Below are 20,847 nucleotides of genomic sequence, written 5' to 3' on the forward strand. Positions count from 1 at the left end.
TCCCAGTCTGCTGTTATAGGGTAGCAGTGGAGCTTCAGGAGGTTGAGCCTACTTGAAGGAAGTTAGGTGTTCATGAATGGGGTTGTATCCTTGAAGCTCCCATCTTGGTCCTTTCTGACATAACCCCTGGGATGTCAAAGAAGGCAGAATCCTGGTTCCTGAAGTGTGACTGCTTTAGTGGAACAGTTCAGAGGATTCAGTTAAATCCACATTTCAGTTCATGGGCTTGCTTTCGGCATAACTGTTTCCCTCTAGCAGAAAATACCTTCCACAGATGGCCACCACAGGACCTTGTTCCAGGACCTTGCTTTGTGGACACACTCCTTGCTCTAGGTAGAGTGACTAATGGCACCTGGTAGAATTATGCAGTTTCCCAGGCCAGATCTGAATAGGCAATGAAAAGGGCAACTCCTGTCTTTGTCTCTGAGTACTCAAGTGCTTTTCCATGGATCCCCTTGGCTGAACAGGACTGAACTGCAATTGCCCATGTGGGGAAGCCTTAATACTGCTGGAAATGTATTGTGCCCTCCACCCTACAGCTATTCAAAGCCTCTGTGTTGTAACAGTAGGAGAGATAGCAAGCCAGAATAACCCAACGAGTTGTGAAATTAAGGAACAGGAGATAATAGGAAGACTTTAATTGGAGTGGTATGTTTATAGCCAAAAGAATATATTTTGGCACTTGAAAGTAAATGTTAGGAAATAAAACTAAGTGGGATCCTTACAGTACTGAATGGGAGATGTCACAAATCTAAATGGCCTTGGGAAAGCTATTCTCAAACCCACCTAGTCTTTCGGGACATCTAGTGAGGAACATCAAATTGGAGGTGCCAAGATTAGCCTCTTACGTAGTGGGGAGTGACATAACACAATTCATGATAACCCGATAATGGGAAATGACACAATAAATAGAATGCCTATACTGTATGAAAAATACCTTCTGGCCATGCCTGATGCCTGCAGTAGGATGTGAGAGCAGTATCTGGGGGACCAAGCTTGTGTCTCATTCCTGATTGCTAGATGTTGACTGCTGTCTTCAGTCCAAAACCCAACCCCACATCGTCAGGCCTACTCTTGAAAGGAACAAAATCAGACTCAGGGTCCCCAGAGGCCTAAGCCTGTACTGTAAGCTATTAATAAAATGACACCTTGGATTCAACTTGGAAAAGGAAAATCAAGGGTGAGACAGTGCATTAGTCTTGTTAGGGCATCAGGAAGATTATAAGGTTGGTGTTTAAGACCTTTGTAGACAAACTGCTTTCTCTAAGGGGGATTTGGGTCTTTCCCCTTAAACAGTAAGACTGTTAGTACTATTAAGAGTTTCATTCCATACTACTTTCACAGCGAACCCCTTCCATGGTAGAAGAGGACAGTGGAGTTAAAGTTCTTAAACACACTGGGGCAGAAGTTACTCTGCACTTAAGTGGACCCAAGTTCAGCTCCTGGTACCCTCATAACAGCGGTTGCCTTAACTCCAGGGGACTCAGTACCTGGCCTCTGTGTGTACCAGGTGTGCAGAGTGCACATACACATTAAACAGGAAAAACATACAAAATGTAAAAACGTGTTGACAATTTTACCAACTTAAAGACTTGGCACTACAGTAGGCGGGGCTCTCCCATCTCGTCAGAGTTGGCATTGATTAGAGAAACTGTGTGCTTTCCCTTTCCCAGCTGATGTGTTTAGTACAGTTGTTCTAAGCCTAGACCACCATTTCACACTGTGTGTGAGGGAGATAATTGGTACAGCGGGCTTGGGGGTCAGGAGTGGTACTCAGTGTGCTGCACCCGGAGTCCTAGGATGCTGGACCTCAAGCTTGCTCCCAAAGGTATTCTGGCATGAAGCTCTTACAGATTCTTGGGAGACCATTTCACATGGGATCTGGGCTAGACTGGCATGTTGTATTTTGAAGGTGATGATTGTAACTGGCATTTGCTACATTGTGGGTTCCTTTTTTCTTTCACCTTTCTCCAGCCCTCTTCTTCCCTTGTATGGCCCCCTCATACAATGTAGGAGAGAAAGGATAGAGGAGAGAAAGAGAAAAAGAAATCTGTGAATAAAGTTAGAGGTGGGAAATGGAGCAACAATATCATTAGACTACTTCCTGCTGATCAGGGGCGTCAAATTCCTTGGGCTGTCAGGATATCTAATCTTGTCTCTTTGCACATGGATGGCTGCTTGACAAACCACAACAAACTACAAACAACTGCACCCAACAGCATACAACAGCACATAGCCACCAGACAGCTATGCCAGCATCCCCATGGGGCCTTAGGGTTTATATATCCTCTGAAAAGTCCCCAGAATTCCAAATGTTACAAACACACACACACACATACACACACACACACACACACACACACGAGGTGGGGGGAGGGAGAGAGAGAGAGAAACCATCTGTAGCTGGCAAAACCACACCCTTACCAGAGCACTAGGCAAGTCATAGTCAGCTGCTGCACAAAGCAGCCTCATGTCCCCATGCCTGGGATTAAAGTGAAAACATATTATTTCTGTGTTTAAAAAAGGCTAGAGAGAGGGCTCACTGCCTAAGAGCACTGACTGCTCTTCCAGAGGTAATGAGTTCAATTCCCAGCAACCACATGGTGGCTCACAATCATCTGTAATGGGATCTGATGCCCTCTTCTGGTGTGTCTGAAGACAGCTGCAGTGTACTCACGTAAATAAAATAAATCTTAAAACAAAACAAAACTACACTGTATATCCTCCAAGAACTTTGTCTCATGTAACAGAAGCCAGGATGTGGCTTTTTTGAAACCAGTGACTCCAGTGGAAGTGACACAGAAAATGTGGCCAAATTTCCTGCCTAACAGGACAGTTGTGTAGAAGCCAAGATCTCTGTAGTATTAGCTGCGGCCAAGGTACTGTGTTATAAAGAAGCACAAGCCAGCCTATGAAGAGAAGTCTTGAGAATCCCAGGCAGCCCAGAGTGCCCTGGAGCCCGTTTCTACCCCTGCCATTAAGTGCATGTGGCTGCATAGATTCCAAACTAGCATCAGCTGGACATTTAAGACATGAGGGGGTAAAATGCTTGTTTCACGTTAGTGTTTGGGGGTTGGTCTATTACCGAGTAGTAGTAATAGAAACCTCCACTACCACTCGTCCTTCACCTAATGTGACTTGAGTCCTTTTGTGGGCTGCCTTCCAGTTCATATACTATACTGAGCGGTAGGTTTTAGTCTTGGTCTCCTACTCAGCCTTTATGACATTTGTCCATGTTGTACATACCCAGTCTCTCCGGCGTATTTTACTCACCTGAACCTGTAATGATAAGCCAGTAGGTCAACTCCACCACCAACACAATCAGCCATCACAGATGTCCTGGGACACATCCTCATAGGTCCTTTCTGTGAGTGTTTTGTTGTTGTTTTGGTTTGGCTCTCTTTGGGGTGGGGCCGTGATGGATAATACAACCAGGAATAGAAATGCTAACCCAGAAGACACACATGGCTTTTCTTCAGTGTCAACCAGGCCAGTCAGTCTACATTAATCATAAAGGAGGACTAAAAAAACAAATTTTTATTCACACAACATCTACATTTTGCTTATAAAAAGAACTAGTGGACCTGTGAAAGCTTTAATTTCCTAAGTTTCTGATAGCTTTCTCTCAGTTTCTTTCACTCTGATCCTTCTCAGTGGTCTTACTCCAAATGCCACCCCCCTACTGGAAAAAGCCACCACCATATCCCATCCCTATTCCTTGCTCTTATCTTGCTGTGTTTTTCTTCGTGTCTTGGAGTTTGACATTCATGAGCATGTATAGTCTGTACACACGTGCGCGTGCGCGCGCGCACACACACACACACACACACACACACACACACACACACACACACACTAACTAGTGTTGGGTGCATAATAGGTAGTCAGCAAAGATTTGTTATGAATGGCCAGAGCCTTGTGTAACCAGGTGGCTCTCCTGGTTTACCCATGCTGCCCTTGCTGAGAAAAAACAGTACTGAAAGGTAGAGAATCTCAGACATTCTCTGCCTTACTTCTTCACATGTACAGGGGTTCAAGGTGCAAGGGCTTCTGTTCACTCATGGAGATGTGCTCTCGGGGCAGAGTCTAGGTACCTTGCTGTCCTACTAGCTTCGCTTAGTCATAATTACTTGTGGAATGAATTGGGTGGATGGTATCATTATTTTCTGACTAGTCATTTGGTAGTTCTAAAACAACGAAAAATGGTTATGGGGAAAAATGCACTCCCGTTAAGAGTGCTTTGGATCAAGGAAAGAATGCTGCAGTGTTTGATAAAAGTAAGCATGGACTCCACACAAGTTATTTTAATTGAAAGAGATTTCTCATGTAGGTGGTTAGTTTTTGGTTTGTTTGTTTTTGTTCTGTAGTCACAGCAGCTGCCCCTGAAAGGCTATTAGCTAGTGTACAGTTCAAATCTTGAGCAATTCATCAGAGGAAACGCAAGTGGACTGCACTGCGTGAAGACGCTGAACATCCCCAGGCATGGTCTGAAAATGCCAGCCCAATTTAGAGTTCTGGGTGACATCTCTCCCCCGACTCCCCAAGGTCAGAAGGGTCAGTTTTGTTCCATCATGAAAAATAAAAAGTAGGGCTGGAGAGATGGCTCAGCAGTTAAGAGCACTGACTGTTCTTCCAGAGGTCCTGAGTTCAATTCCCAGCAAATACATTGTGGCTCACAACCATCTGTAATGGGATCTGATGCCCTTTTCTGGTGTCTCTGAAGACAGCGACAGTGTACTCATACATAAAATAGATAAATAACTCTTAAAAAGAAAAAGAAAAAAACATAGTACACTTTTTACTTTTAACTTATTTTGGACGATCCTACCCACCCACTAAATGCACCTCCTCAGAGTTGTATAGAACATAAGGCATTGTTGGCACCAAAGTCACACTGAGATAAAGTTTATTGTCACATAATGAGCATTGTTTTCCAGAATGAACAAATCTCCTGTTTTCTTTAAATGTTACATGCCATATTAATTAGCCCTCTTTGGGGGAGGGGCTGGATGACAAGTTGGAAAGTGACTTTCCTTCCCCCCCCCCCTTCAGTCATTCTGCAAATTCCAAAGATGTGTGTAAGGGTAGATTTAGTAAGTCATCACTAGCTGACCCCTATGAACATTGAGCTGAAAATGGTAAATTAATAATTAGGGGACTAAATCAAATATTAGAAATTTATTTGGGACATCTATTGCCACCTTTCTGGAAGCCTCTGAAACGTCAAACAAATCAATACATTCCCATTATTATGTTTTTATGTTCAATATATAATACCTTTGTGTCTATAGATATATAGATAGTTATACTTAATGAATAGTTTAGCAGGATTTTTAAGTTGTATACTGCATTCATCCAAAACAGCTCTTTCCAGATCGAGAGGTTACAAATGAGGTAAGAATTAAGGCAAACCCAAAGGCATGCAAATGTAGTACATTTATATTCACTGATAATACAAGCTGTGTATTGTATGTGGGCCAGACAGGAAGCCAAGGGCCCCTCCTGTGTCTGTCCAGTACTATTTTACAGGAGAATGGTGACGCAGCCCATAATAAGTTACATTACCGTGGGGGGTCTCAGTGCTACTAATATTATATAATCAAGGAGACACAAGCATTAGCAAAACATGTACAAGAAATCATAGAATTCTTTGCAGCACGCTTCTGCCCAGGCTTTGGAGGAAGATGTAATTTGATGAAATGATATTACACATATCACATTGTGGCCGGTTGTTGGGTTTTTATAATATATGCTTTTAAAATTCATTAGCAAATGACATTCTCATGCACACAAGTGTTTCAAACACAAGAAGCAAGTCCATTTATAGGTAGTCCAAGCAATTGTGTGTGTGTGTAGTGTGTGTGTGTGTGTGTGTGTGTGTGTGTGTGTGTGTGTGTGTGTAGCTGCAGACTGAATGGAACATCAAGACTTCTGTGCAGTCCATAGCATTGACATCAGCTCATTTCTGAATGTCGCACTGCAGGAGTAATACAATGGAAGGGTCGCTTTTTGCAGCTTCTTTGAATTCATCCAATGTAATCTGGTCATCTTTGTTCTTATCCATCTTGCTGAAAATCTTGTCCACTCGCTGTTCTGGCGTGAGGCCATCCTCATTCATTTTCATCATGATCACAGTGCCCACCATCTTGTAGATAGCCTTGGGAAAAAGAACATGGTAGGCGGCATTACAAGAAACCCAGGAGTTTGCTCTTCCTGTCTCCCTTCACCTAATTAGATCCTGTTTATCCTCCCAAACTTAGTTTCCCTTTCCCCTCAGAGGTTCACTTTTCATGTTCTAAGTTCCCATGGCAACAAGTACCTTTCCTCGGTGGAATATAACACACACTTTATTATTGTGCTAGCTAGTTTCTGTCAACTTGTCATAAGCCTGAGTTATTTGAAAAGAGGAACATCAGTTGAGAAAATACCTCCATTAGATTACTTGTATGATTTTTGTTATTATTAATATCAATAGGATGTGTCTAGCACACAGGGGTCAGGTGATGGTATAAGACAGCAGGCTGAGTAAGCCATGAGGAGCAAGCCAGTAAGCAGCATTCCTCAGTAGCTCCCAGTCATTTGAGACCTCTAGGTTTCTGCTCTCCTTGAGTTTCTGCCTTGACTTCCCTTAATAGTAGACCATTACCAGGATGGGTAAGATGAAGTAAACCATTTCTCCCCAATTTGCTAATTGGTCATGGTGTTTTATCACAGCAATGGAAACCCTAACGAAGACAGTTACTGCAATTGCATTGTCTTCCTCACCAGAGTGTACTAGGGACTAGATAGAAATCCTGTGTTTTTCTCACTTCTTCAGGACTTAGCACTGCTATGCTTGTCGAATAATAAAGCTTCAACAAATATTAGCTAAAAGAAACAATTCCCTTTAATTGGATAGGTTGATGGAGATGGGGTGTTTCATATTGGCTGGTCCTGAAATTTTATCTGTGGTGGCTTCTTCTGAGTTGCGATCCTTTAGTGGGAATATTCCAGCCCATTGAATGTGAGGAGGTAGGGATGGTTACATAGGCTGAAGCCGGGGATGTAGATAGCCAGATCTCGGTGGGATCCTCAGAAAAGATCTACACATCTGTGCCTAGAGGCCCAGGACACCTTTTCTGGAAAGGTTTTAGTGTGTGCCACCGAGTTTAGCATTTTTACATGGGTGCTAGGGATGGAACTTGGATCCCCATGCTTGTAAGGTAAGCTTTTAGCCCTGCCAATCACTCCCAATATGCTTTACTGACTCATCGCCATGGTTTTTTCTAAACATTTCCATGCCTTAGGGCTCAGTCTTCTGAAAAATGCCCCTTTTGACTTGTACTCACATTGATTCTATGCCTTTGTTCATTTAAATTCATGGGTAAGTCCTGTCTTACACAGGAAAGGGTCTATTCACCCAGAGTGGAAAGACTTCAGGTACCATACAAATATTACTGTGCCACATTCACTATGTCCAGAAGCCGGTAAAAACGATTAAACATGCAAAAAAGAGGTTCCCTGCCCCAACCAGATGAGAAGTCCAGCCACAAAACCTTGTGTGAAGAATGCACAGGGTTGGGCTAGAGAGTCAACTCCGCCATTAAGGGCTAGGCTCACAACCAAAAGGATAAGGGAATGCCCAGGGTTTAAGGGAGAAAGAATGAGCTAGAAAAGAGAAGAAACAGGAGAACCCCGTGGCTGAGAAAGAGAAGTGACTGCCATTGTCTAGGTAGGCCCGGTGTTACCCCAGGGGACCTTAGTGCTCCTGGGGCTCATCTGAACCTCCTCGCCAGACCTGCTGCTCTCTAGTCAAACACGGTTTCATAGAAAACCTGTGGCCAGGGCAGATCATGTAAAGACAGTCTGTAAATCATGTCTGAACAAGACAGCACATTGTCCAAGCCACAGGAAGTGATGGATCCCCAACCCCCTCTAAGACAGAAGTTCTCAACCTGTGAGTTGAGGGTGGTTAAGTCAAGGAACCCTTTGAGGGTTCCATAGCAGATATCCCAATAATTTCATGGTTGAGGTTATCACCACATGAGGAACTGTATTAAAGGGTCATGGCGTTAGAAAGGTTGAGAATCATTGCCCTAAGATGAATTATTGCCACTTTTTTTTTTTTAAAGTAATCACAGCTTTATCCTCAGTACTGTTGATCTTTTTCAAAGGTGGGATTTGTCAAGATACCGAATCAAAGAGGTTTCTCCTCTCCCTTCTCCATTGTGTGACAGCACCCAGTACAGAGTGACCGATCCTTCCTTGCACCCTTTCTGAATCACCCTACCAAATCTACCACCCTATGAATACTGAAAACCTAGGTGATGGTTAGCATTCACTGCCAATCTGGACGGATGAGAATCACGTAGGAGACAAGTCTCTGTGCATCCATGAGGGAATTTTCTAACACGTTAGTTTGAGGTGCAAAGATCCACTTTAGCTGTGGGCAGCACCTTTCTCTAGGATGGGGCTCTGTACCAAATCTAAAGAGAAAGCAAGCAGAGTGTCAGTACTTAGCCTGTGCTTCAGAACTGGCTGCAATGTGACCAACTGCTTTAAGCTCTTGCCTCCCGCCTTCCATTCCTTGAAGGATTGTAACAAACTCTGAGCCAGAGTAAACCTCTCTTCCTTTTTTTTTTTTTAAAGATCTATTTATTTATTACATACACAGTGTTCTGCATATATAGCTGCCTGACAGGGCACCAGATCTTACTATAAATGGCTGTGAGGCACCATGTGGTTGCTGGGAATTGAACTCAGGACCTCTGGAAGAGCAATCATTGCTCTCAACCTCTGAGCCATCTCTCCAGCCCAAACCTCTCTTCCTTTAAGATGCTTTTGGCAGGTGTATAGTCACAACAGTGAGAAACATAGCTTTCCTGGCTAGTCACAAATGCTGGAGTAATCTGAAAGGAGGACCTCAAGTTCCTCCGGACAATTCAGCTATAAGACTTTTCTTAATTAGTGATTGATGAGCAAGGCCCAGCCAGTGTGGTTTGGTTTCTATAAGAAATGCGACTAAGCAAGCCACGAGGAGCAAGCCAGTAAGCAGCATTCCTCCATGGTCAGCCCTGCTACCAGATTCCAGCCCTGTTTGATTTCCTTCCCTGACTTCCTTTGACGATGGTCTACAGATGTGAAAGTGTAAGTCAAAATAACCCTTCTCTCCACAAGTTCCTTTAGTCATGGTGTTTCATCACAGCAATGGTAACCCTAACTAGTAGCCAGTGTACCTCTTTTTGCCTTGATTAATAAGTAGTGTGAGTTGTGCAACAGCAGGTATGTTTTTGTTGATCTTTGGCTGAAGGACAGTAACGACAATTTGAGAAAAAGTTTAGGGAATAATGGGATTGGTCATTAGGGGAGGAAATGTGGCAAGAGGTTGAAAAAGAAGAAACCTGGAAAAACCCACTGGGAAGGTGAGGTTGGAGAGAGCCAAGCTGCATGTGAAAAGGAAAATAGGGTTGAACTGGAGGGAGATGAGAAAACAAGGCCCCGCCCTCAGAATCTTTCGACTGTAGCTAGCCTCATAAATAAGCACCCGATTAGAGAACTAAGGTACTATTTGGTAGGCCCCTTGGAGAGCTCTTGTAGGCACTGAAGACACAGCAGGAAAAGCCAGAGGAGGATAAGTGACTGCACATACCAAGAAAGAGGGTGTGTAATCAAAGCATCCAACTTCAGAAGTGGGCAGAGTAGGGTAGAGGGGTGGGTTAGGTGAAGGACTACTGGCTGCCTAGGAAGTCGAGTGGTATAATGTGGGGAGTTCCCTGGGCTGCTGTCTTCTACCTTTATTCCAGCTCCATCTTGCCCATGATAAGCTTATTTCTCTCCCTGGGCTTTAGTGGCTACTACAGTGATGGGCCTGCACACTAAGACCATCCAATTTAAAGACATCAATACATCCATCGGTTCTAAGTGCCTGTTAGGTTCGAGGCACTGATTCAGGGTCTGGGTAATATAGGACCTATGTTCTGTTATACAGTATATACAAAGGGTGACCTGCAGCAGTGTTAAATGCTAAAAAAGGCCCCTTCTTGGTCAGGTTAGACTGTGTTGGGATAATATGCGTGCATTTGGGAAGGGTTACTGGAAGGAAGGCTTGGTGGGAAGTAAGATGTGAGTAGAGTAGAAGGTGCATCCTGGGCTCAAAGAGGAGAAACTCAGGAGAGATGAAGCACTATGAGAACGCTAAGGGGACTGGCATATCCCAGGAGGCAGCACAAGAAGAAATATCGATTGATGATCTAACCAGAGCAGTAGGCAACACAACTGGAAAAGATCTCAGGATTCCATTGAATCTTATGGGGGTGGAGTGGGGTGAGATGAGGGGACCCCCACAGCTGCTGGCTGTACTGGGCTCCGACCCAGTTCAAAATGGTATAAGGAAGGGATTGCCATGTTCAGCAGGGTCCAACAAGAATAGGAACTAGAGGCTGACTAGATAATAAATACCCTTTGCTCCCAGAAAGCCCACGTTTTGTTCAAGGCCTTGTACTAAGTAAATGGCTGAAACACTAGTTTTAGTTACAGGAATGCCCTACTTTTGGCTCTGCAACTGCCCTGCCCTGCACTACAATGGGGACACGGTGGGAAAAACCAAAGCTTGGTGCATAACTAGCAGAGCTCCCGGAGACTGAGAGGAATGCGTGTCTAGGATGGGGATCTTCCCTGCCCACTACCTTGTGTCCCCTCTAGAAGACCCACCTCGATAATCTCCAGCATCTCCACCCTGGTGATCTTGCCGTCACCATCCAGATCATACATGTTGAAAGCCCAGTTCAGTTTCTGCTCAAAGCTGCCTCTGGAGGTGATGGACAGAGCACAGATGAACTCTCGGAAGTCGATGGTGCCATCACCATTCTTGTCGAAGGTGCGGAAGGCGTGCTGAGCGAACTTGGAGGCATCTCCATAGGGGAAGAACTGCAAAGAAGACACAAGTCACAGGTCAGGAGCGGGAGTAAGTAAGGTGCAGAGAGGCTCAGGGTAGAGTTTGCATCGAGAATGGGCAGAGGCTCATACGATGCTCATTACAGTGCAGCCTAGCTACGGAGCGTGGTTGGAGACTGTGTGGGCTTAATCTGTCAGCAGAATGCATTGGGCTGATAACATGGGAAGGGAGGCAGAAGGGGAGGCCTTCTCTCCACTTTCCTTGAGCATGAGCATAGACCATTTCCTGTGGGGACAAGTGACTTCCGGTTGGATGAGGTCCAGTCATTCAACACCTCACTTTTTGTAGTTCTGCTAGTCACCTCCGGGGCAGGACAGAGGCAGGTAGCAGGCCACATGGGGCAATGCAACATAAATTTCTAGGTTCCTTTAGGTCATCACACCACAGGATGCAGGGACCAGTTTTCTGCATCTGTCATGTGTCATCATGTGTCATCATGCATGTGTCATGCCATGACACAATGTGTCACCTCCCTGGGTGAGATTCCAGTTGTTTTGTTTTGTTTTTGAAACAGGGACTTTTCTTTTGCAGAGCAGACATTTAAAGAGCCATTAAAAATAGAACATGACTAGGCTTCACTTGTGTGAGAGAGACATAAAGAGCTTTCTTCACAGAGCCAGCAGGCAACAGGCTGTGTGGGTGACAGAATGGACACAAGGAGCAGAGGAGAGGTACGGCTGAGACCTTGAGAGTCAGTTCACAGTGGTCCTGGTGCCCCTAAGACAGGATCCCCGGTGTGCCACGAACAGCAGGCAGTTCTGAGCACTGACCGCAAGATACATGTATCTCATGACCCCAAACCAAACCAAAAGCAAACTGCACTGTCCAAAGCTTGCACAGAAGGTCTGCTTGCATTCTGGGTGACTATATCATAAGTACGAGTCATCGGCAGAGCACAGGGTTGACCTCTGCTGTTCCTGCCCTAGGTTTTGCTTGAGTGGGAGAACCATGTGAGCAGCCACTACTCTGATGGCCACCAGTGTGCTCGCTTTAGCCTATCTGTCCCCTTGGCCTCATTGACCCTAGGGCTATGGATATACAACTTGTCCTTATCTGCTAGGTTCTCCTATGCCCTATCCACCCTCTTCTTCCCATACCCAGAAGCACACTGAGACATAGATGAACTTCCTCCAGGTCTATCAAGATGGCTTAGTGGGTAAAGGTGCTTGCCGTACGACACAAATTTGATCCCAGGAGCTCAAGTAAAGAGGAGAGAGAACTGATTCCCAAAAGTTGTCCTCTTGACCTCCACCTACATGCTATGCCACCTGTGTGCCCACACTCATATACACATCATATATCATGCAAGGCATGCATAGATTAATAATAAAATAATTTTTAATTGGAAAAAGAAAATTCACCATAGAAATAAAATAGGCCTTTTCATATGAGAACTCTATGTGTATGGCCTACACAGCATTATAGGGGCAGGAGAGGCTACTGCAGACTGGTTCTAGTATATTGATTCTCAACTTGTGGGTCAGGACTTTTTTGTTGGGGGTTGTGGAATGACCTTTCCACAGGGGTTGCCTAAAACCAAAGGGAAACACAGACATTTATGTTATGATTCATAATAGTAGCAAAATTATAGTTATAGAGTAGCAACAAAAACAGTTTTATGGTTGGGATCACTATAACATGAGGAACTATATTAAAGGGTAACACCTGGGGGCTAGAGAGATGGCTCGGCGGTTAAGAGCACTGGCTGCTCTTCCAGAGGATGAGGGTTCAATTCCCAGCACCCACAGAGCAGCTCACAACTGTATGTAACTCCAGTTCCAGACACTGACATCCTCACACTGACATACATGCAGGCAAACACCAATGCACATGAAAAAGAAGTTAAAGGGTCATGGCTTTAGGAAGGTTGAGGATCACCTGGCCCAGTAGCTGTCACTTCTCTATTCTGTTCCTATTTCTGTCATTGTGTAACAAAAATCACCCCAACATTTAGTGTCTTAAAAGAAGGGCACTTGTTTTTGTTTTTCATTACCACAGAAGATACAAACTTCAAAACCACTTATTGCTTTCATATTCTTCCCCTTCCCTCAATTTCTCTTGAGACAGGGTCTCACTTTGCAACCCTGCTGACCTGGTACTCACTCACCAGGCTAGCCATGAACTCATCGGCTTCTGCTTTGTAAGAATCGGGTTTACAGACCTGTGCCACTACACCCAGCTATCAAACTTAACTTTATGTGGTCCTGGGGGCCAGCATTGGCCTCCGTTTCCTTGCTCCCCAACCGTATCCCGTTTTTCCTAACTTATCAGTCCTTAATCAAAATCCCAAGGCTTCATTTTTGAGTACCAGCCTGGACGTTGGGCATCCTAGACATTGGGGATGCAGAGACCAACAGCTTGAAGTCCATGTGTGCCTCGACTTCACAGTCACTGCCCAAATCATCTGGAGTATGCCGTGGACTCTGTGAACTGTTGAGAGGTAAAACGTGGGCTGAACAGAGATCGGGGGACCTTTGGAAGGGGTTCTGCAGGAGAGTGCTTACTTCCTTGTGACCTGCTCAGTAGGATTCTTACCCGTCTCTCCTCTAGCTACTGAGGGACTTGAACATGAGGTCTGGATGCCAGGTTCTGCCTGTGGGAAGGAGGGAATGTATACCTGACACATTCTAAGGTGCATGCTTGCTTTTGTGGGTGATGGGCACCAGTGGAGGTTGTCCCTTTATAGGCAAGTATTATTGATGTGCTCTGCTTGTAGGGAAGTTTGGTGTTTGAGAGCTGGCCCTAGAATGGAGCAGAGCAAACCCTTCCAAGATTCCCCCGGTCCCCCCACCCTCCCCCACACACAGGGTGGTTTATCCAGCAGCCTTTACGCCACCACCAGAGAACACTGGGCACTTTCCTTTCCCCCCTCATTTCTGGCAAGGTGATCATTTCACCTTTTTACGTCTCTCAGTATACTTTAAGTTAAGAGATAGCTGACAGCTTTATCTAAAAATAGCTGGACACTGCAGGTCAGTATATTAAAAATTAATTTAGAACTGGAAATTCTTGAGAGGGAAAAAAAATCGATCCCAGATTTTGGACTATAAAAATTACATGTGCCTTGAAGAAGGTCCATTTACTGACTCTGGGGGGCCGTGCACTTGCTGTGGAGGAAGCATTGGCTGGACAGCCGTCTCATGTCTGGAGTGACCATTTCCTCGGAAAACTCCTTCTGTCATGTTCTGAGCTTTTCTTATCAGAGAATAACTCTCCTTTTGATGGCTTGGTCTAATCTCAGACAGATCATTATGGAAAAACGGAACCACAGTCTGTTCAAGTCTCTCCAAGAAGAAAGCAGGGGCTTGAACTCCAACCTATTTCTCTCAGTGAAGAACAGGGCCTGAGCGTAGTTTTTCTTTCTCCTAATATTACTCTTGACTTCTCTGCACTTCCATATTTATATATTTCTTCAACTTCTATATTAACTATTGATATGAAGCCATTTTCACTGATTGAATTTTTTTGTTACTATTTTAGAATAGGGTTCCCCTGTATCCTAGGCTGACCTCGAACGCTTAATCTGTCTGCCTGCTTCCTTCTCCCAAGTGCTAGGACGGCAGGCATGCACCACACACTACTGGCTTTTGAAACAAGCATTGAGATTATGCCTATATGTCTGTATAGGATACTATTGTTACCTCATTTAATCCTTATAATAAAGCCTGGTATTACCAATTTTATTTTAGATCTGGGCAGAGGTGGTACACTCAGGAGGCAGACAGACAGATCTCTGTGAGTTCAAGACCTGCCTGGCCTACGGTCTGAGTTCCAGGACAGCCAAGGCTACACAGAGAAATCTTGTCTTAACCCCACTTCCCCATTTTATCTATCTATCTATCTATCTATCTATCTATCTATCTATCTACCTACCTACCTACCTACCTACCTACCTACCTACCTACCTACCTACCTACCTATCTATCTATCTATCTATCTATCTATCTATCTATCTATCTATCTATCTATCTATCTATCTATCTATCTATCTATCTATTTTATGGATAAGTAGTCAAAGCTTGAAAGATTAGGGAGTTTGTATAAGATCTAGGCTGTAAGAAGCAGGATTCGAACTGAGATCCAGCCAGCCACTTCTATCTCACTTTGTGATTCTCATAATCAGGAGTTGGTTGAGGCAATAAACAGAAATCGTCGTTTGTGGAAACGTTATATAATTCCTAGCTTCCCTCATTCCCAAAGCCTGGAATTCTCTGCTGTGTTTGTCGCCACCTGCTGGCAGCATGTATGTGCTTCAGAGAAACACTAGAATGCAACCCAGGATTATTTCTAAGACGGGTTCATTCTTTAATTTTCAAAACATTTCATGAGCAGCTACTATGTGTCAACCTTGTATTAACTGTTGGTAACACAAATGGAAACAAAGCAAGCATTAATGACAGTGGAGGGATTTCTGGTAGCTTGAATAAGAATGGTCCCAATAGGTTAATGTATTCAGATGCTTGATCCCTACCTATTTGGTGGAACTAGTTTGGGAAGGCTTAGGCCTTGTTGGTAGATGAATGTCACTTGAGATTTCAAAAGTCCACGCTGCCATTCCTATTTGTTCGCTGCCTGGTGCTTGTGAATCTAGGTGTGAACTCTCAACTACTGGTCCAGCACCAGGCCTATCTGCCAAGTGCTTTGTCCCCTCCCCTGACCACCACAATAGTCATGGGCTCACCCTCTGAAACCGTAAGCCCCAATAAACTCTTTCTTCTATAAGCTGCCTTGGTCATGGTGTCTCATCACAGCAATAAAAAAATTAATTAAGAGAAGATATTAATTAACTACTTCATCAATAAGTACAAAATACAAATTGTATATAAATTCACGGATGAGGGGGGCAAACGGAAAATTATGAGTTTTAAACTTTAGGGAAATGAGTGGTCACTTCCTTTCACCTTACCACCAGGCTTAACTATCCTTTGATCTTCTGCATTGCCTAGAGTTTCAGGACCACACAAATCTCTACTGTGTGAACTGCACAGCCCTACCCCAGGGAGAGTAACACTCAGGAAAGGAGACCCTACGAAATGCCTATGGTCTTTGCTTCTCTCTCTGGTAGAAATAGGAGTCTTTGTAGAACCAATTAGCTCTATAGCAGAAGCTTTTCCTGAGACAGGGGTTATCTCTGCATTTCTTTGCGGGGTCTACCCAGCAGTGAAGGCTGAAAGGTGCACTATCTCTAAGAGGTGCTGAGGCTTCAAGGGAGTGGGTGGGTGGGAGTGGGAGCATCCTCTTAGAAGTAGGGGAAGGGGGGAGGGGATATGGGAGAGGGGGAAAGGGGATAACATTTGAAATGTAAATACATAAAATATCCAAGAAAAATAAAAATTAAAAACTATTAATTTAGTATTAAAAATCATTTTCCTTAATATTTGGTGTTTATAATATCTCATTCTGATTAATTCTTTAATAAACATTATGTGTGTGTGTGTGTGTGTGTGTGTGTGTGCTTGTGTATGCATGCGCACGTGCGTGCTGAGGCCCCCAGCCTTTCTGTTCTTAATGTAAGTCATGTTAACAGCCTGTCTTTCTCCAGAAATGGTCTCAAAGCACTAAGCCTTCCATGCAGGCTGCTGTCTCTCACTCAGCTCTCCTCTGCTCCTAGTTGCTGACAGAATATGTCTCACCCATCTAGAAGTAATGAGACATGCCAGCCCCCCTTGAATCCTTTAGCTGGCCTGAAATGGGAAGCACTGTACAAGCCAGACCTGGCCCTGCCCCAGCCTCCTGTGATGGCTGATGTATTGTGCCAGGAGTGTGTGCACCAAGGGCGTTGCAGGACTCTGCCAGCTCCCCGTCTTCTAACTGAAGACTATATGTACAGCCCTCAGACCACAGAATTGGATTCTGTAAGTTAGTCAGTCTGGAGCAGAGGTCAAGATGGAACCAAAGAGAAGAGACCTCTGGGTGGCTGTGCTACACTGGGCCATGGAAGAGAACAACACTCCACCCAAGCACGGGTCTCAGTTGTTATTAAGGTGACCACCCATTGTCCCTTCTGTTCTGTGAACTCAGTGCTGTGAACTGAACTCAGATTAGGGAGAGCAGTGCCTGCCACTGTGCTACATCTCAGCCTCTTGAACATCCACACACCTACAAACACAGGCATAGTAATGGCTTGTAATGTGTAGTTTTAGGTCAACTTGACACACGATAATTGAGAACCTCAATTAAGAAAATGCCTCCATAAATTTGAGCTGTAAGCAAGCCTGTAGGGCATTTTCTTTTCCTCTTTTTTTCTTCCTTCCTTCCTTCCTTCCTTCCTTCCTTCCTTCCTTCCTTTCCTTCCTTCCTTCTTTCTTTCTCTCTCTCTCTCTCTCTCTCTCTCTCTCTCTCTCTCTCTCTCTCTCTCTCTCTTTCTTTCCTTGTTTCTGTAGTCAGGGTTTCTTTGTGTAGCCCTGGTTGTTCTGGAGCTCACTCTGTACCCTAGGCTGTCCTCCAACTCATAGAAATTGGCCTGCCTCTGCCTCTCAAGTACTGGGTTTGCTCTGGGGACATTCTCTTAATAAATGATTGACGGAGGAGGGCCCAGATCAATGTGGGTGGTTCCATCCCTGGGTTGGTAGTCCTGGGTTCTATAAGAAAGCAGGCTAAGCAAGCTGTGACGAACAAGCCATAAAGAATCATCTCTTCATGGCCTCTGCATCAGCTCCTGACCCCAGATTCCTGCCCCGTTAGAGTTCCTGTCCTGACATCCTTTGGTGTAATGGACTAAAGATGTGGAAATGTAAGCCAAATAAACCCTTTCCTCCCCAAGCTGCTTTAGTCAGTGTTTCATCATGGCATAGTAACCTTAACTAAGAGGAGTTGGTACCAGGGTAGTGTGGCATGGCTGTGACAGACCTTACCATGTTGTTCTGGGTAGGATTGAGGAAGGACATTAGGATTTTGAACTAGAAAAGCCATGCAGTGTTGAGATCTCAGTGGGCTATTTTGTAAGGACTTGGAAGATAAGAATGTTGAGGGCAAGGCAGATGATGGAGGCCTGGTCTGTGAAGTTTGACAGGGAAGTTTAAAGACGATCAGGGCCATTTGTTATTTTGAACTAAGATCTGTGGTTCTGGTTAACTGGGGCTGAAGAATTGGCTGTGATTAACAAGATGGCAGAACTATGAAGTGAAACCTTTGCTTTCCTAGGATACTCGAGGCTGGTCAGTTGGAGCTGAGAAATTAAAAATGATTAAAAAGAGTCCAGCATCACTGAAATCTTCTAGAAAGTGTTTCCTGAGGGTCAGCACACAGAAGCTGTGTTCTACACACGGCCAAGTGCTGGCAGTTGAACTTGGTAGCATAAATAAGGACCCAGGTGGTGCTAATTTTGAAGCCATGAAGGGATCATGGAGAACAGCTGAGGCTTGGCACTGTGTGGCAGGATGGAAGTTCCTGGAGAGAGCCCAGGAGAGGCTACTGGTAAAAGTTTAGCTTGGTTTCAGCAGATGACATTGACATTTCGAAGATGCCAGTACCGTGGGATGGCTACCAATAACAATAGTAGCTATGGTGTAGAGCCAGAGAAGTGAATCAAGCCCTTTGAAGGAGCCCAGAAGATCGTGAGTAGAGCCCAGAAGTAGGGCATTTAATTACTTACCCTCTTGGAGTGTGGTTTTGCTTTGCTATTCCCTCTTAAAGTAAGAGAATATTTTTAAGTTTTACATGAGCTCCCATAGTGGAGAGATTTTGACCTTTTAAAAAGAGATTTTGGCAGATGCTAAAGAAAGAGGAACACTCCTCCATTGTTGGTGGATTGCAAACTGGTACAACCACTCTGGAAATCAGTCTGAAGGTTCCTCAGAAAATTGGACATTGAACTACCTGAGGACCCAGCTATACTTCTCCTGGCATATACCCAAAAGATGCTCCAACATTCAACAAAGACACGTGCTCCACTATGTTCATCGCAGCCTTATTTATAATAGCCAGAAGCTGGAAAGAACCCAGATGCCCTTCAACAGAGGAATGGATACAGAAAATGTGGTACATCTACACAATGGAATACTACTCAGCTATCAAAAACAATGACTTTATGAAATTCATAGGCAAATGGATTGAACTAGAAAATATCATCCTGATTGAGGTAACTCAAAGAAAAACACACATGGTATGCACTCACTGATAAGTGGATATTAGCCCAAAAGCTTTAATTGCCCAAAATACAATTCACAGACCACATGAAGCTCAAGAAGGATGACCAAAGTGTGGATGCTTCACTCCTACTTAAAAGGGGGAACAAAAATATTCATAGAGGGGATATGGAGGCAAAGTTTGGAGCAGAGACTAAAGGAATGGCCATTTCAGAACCTGCCCCACATGGGCATACAGATCTCATATATATATATATATATATATATATATATATATATATATATATATATATATAGTTACCAAAACTAGATAAGATTGATGAAAATAAGAAGTGTTTGCTGACAGGAGCTGGATATAGCTGTCTCCTGAGAGACACAGCCAGAGCATGTCAAATACAGAGGTGAATGCTAGCAGCAAACCATTGAACTGAGAACAGGGTCCCTGTTGGAGGAATTAGAGAAAGGATTGAAAGAGATTAAGTGGCTTGCAACCCCATAAGAACAACAATGCCAAACAACCAGAGTTCCCAGGGACTAAACCACTACTCAAAGGCTATACATGGACTCACCCATGGCTCCAGCTGCATATGTAGCAGAGGATGGCCTTGTTAGGCACCAATAGAAGGAGAAGCCCTTGGTCCTGCAAAGGCTGGATACCTCATTGCAGGGGAATGTCAAGGGTAGGGCAGGAAGGGGGGATGGTTAGGGAGGGGGAAAACCCTTATAGAAGAAGGGGAGGGGGATGGGATGGGGGGCTTATGTCCGGGAAACTGGGAAAGGGAATAGCATTTAAAATGTAAATAAAAAAATATCCAATTAAAAAAGGGAGATTTTGAATTTTTTTCCAAAGAGACTAGGTAAGGGAACTGAACTTTTAATATTTTGAATTTGTAATGATTGTGGGAATTTTAAAAAGTTATTTACATTTTCAATTTGAGATTTTGGGGATAAATGAGAAGGGAAAGACTGGCTTAACAGTGATGAGTTTGTGTGTCATCTTGACAAGAGGTCAATTGCAATGGCTAGTTTTATGTCAACTTGACAGAAAACACAAGCTAAAAATCATCTAAAAGAAAGGAACCTCAAAGTCTCATCTCATCATGGAGGCTGATCTCAGAGAGGCTGCAGTACCATTTGCGAGTCCTAACATCTTCCAAGATCACTTGCAGCTTAGGGGTAGGGAATAAGAGGAAAATGACGCCTGGGATCCCAGCTGCGGGTCATGTGACCCACTCCCTTCCTTCCATTATGGAGTATATACAGCTTCCTTACCATTACCATAGACCTACCCATCGTGTACTATTCTGGTAACTTCCATGGCTTCCAGGTCCAGAGTCTTTACTCCCAGAGAGGACAGGATGATTATATGATGCCTGGAGGGAGAAGCCATGTCCTAATAAACCTCAGTGTACATACATTGGGCTGATGGTTGACAAGACCTTGAGGCTAACCTGGTTTTTTAGTTTTGGCCACCAGCTTTCCAATTCCATGAGGTCTAACCCAGGACATGGTCTCAATGCCTTGGCCTCTCTGTTAACTCCACTGACATGGGACATTGCTATCTCTGACCTCTTTCCTGCATGTCTACTCTTAGGTCTCCAGTCCAATCTCTCCATAACTCCAGAGGAAGCAAGGGTCCTATCAGGTATCCAGCTGCCATCTGAACCTTTGTGTTCAGTTTATGGGCCCTTTTCCTGGGGCTTGTTACTCCTCGAGGCTCTTGCTGTGCCCTCTGGCTACTGCCCTGCTGTGCATGTCTATCTCTGTCTCTGTCCCTCTCCCCGTCTCTCTCTCTCTCTCTCTCTCTCTCTCTCTCTGTGTGTGTGT

At 44.3% G+C, this 20,847-nt stretch overlaps 1 protein-coding gene across 1 annotated transcript in view; it reads right to left on the reverse strand.

Annotated features, from left to right (window-relative positions):
- Positions 1-4,889: 4,889 nt before the first annotated feature.
- Vsnl1 (visinin-like 1) overlaps positions 4,890-20,847 on the reverse strand; it is a 123,159-nt gene continuing 107,201 nt past the window's right edge. The window contains 2 exon segments of the mRNA NM_012686.2: positions 4,890-6,157; positions 10,690-10,905. Of these exon segments, the coding sequence (NP_036818.2) occupies positions 5,960-6,157; positions 10,690-10,905 (414 nt within the window). The 3' untranslated portion in view covers positions 4,890-5,959.

This window comes from Rattus norvegicus, chromosome 6, assembly GCF_021556685.1.
Source record: "Rattus norvegicus strain SHRSP/BbbUtx chromosome 6, alternate assembly SHRSP_T2T, whole genome shotgun sequence".
NCBI lineage: Eukaryota > Metazoa > Chordata > Mammalia > Rodentia > Muridae > Rattus > Rattus norvegicus.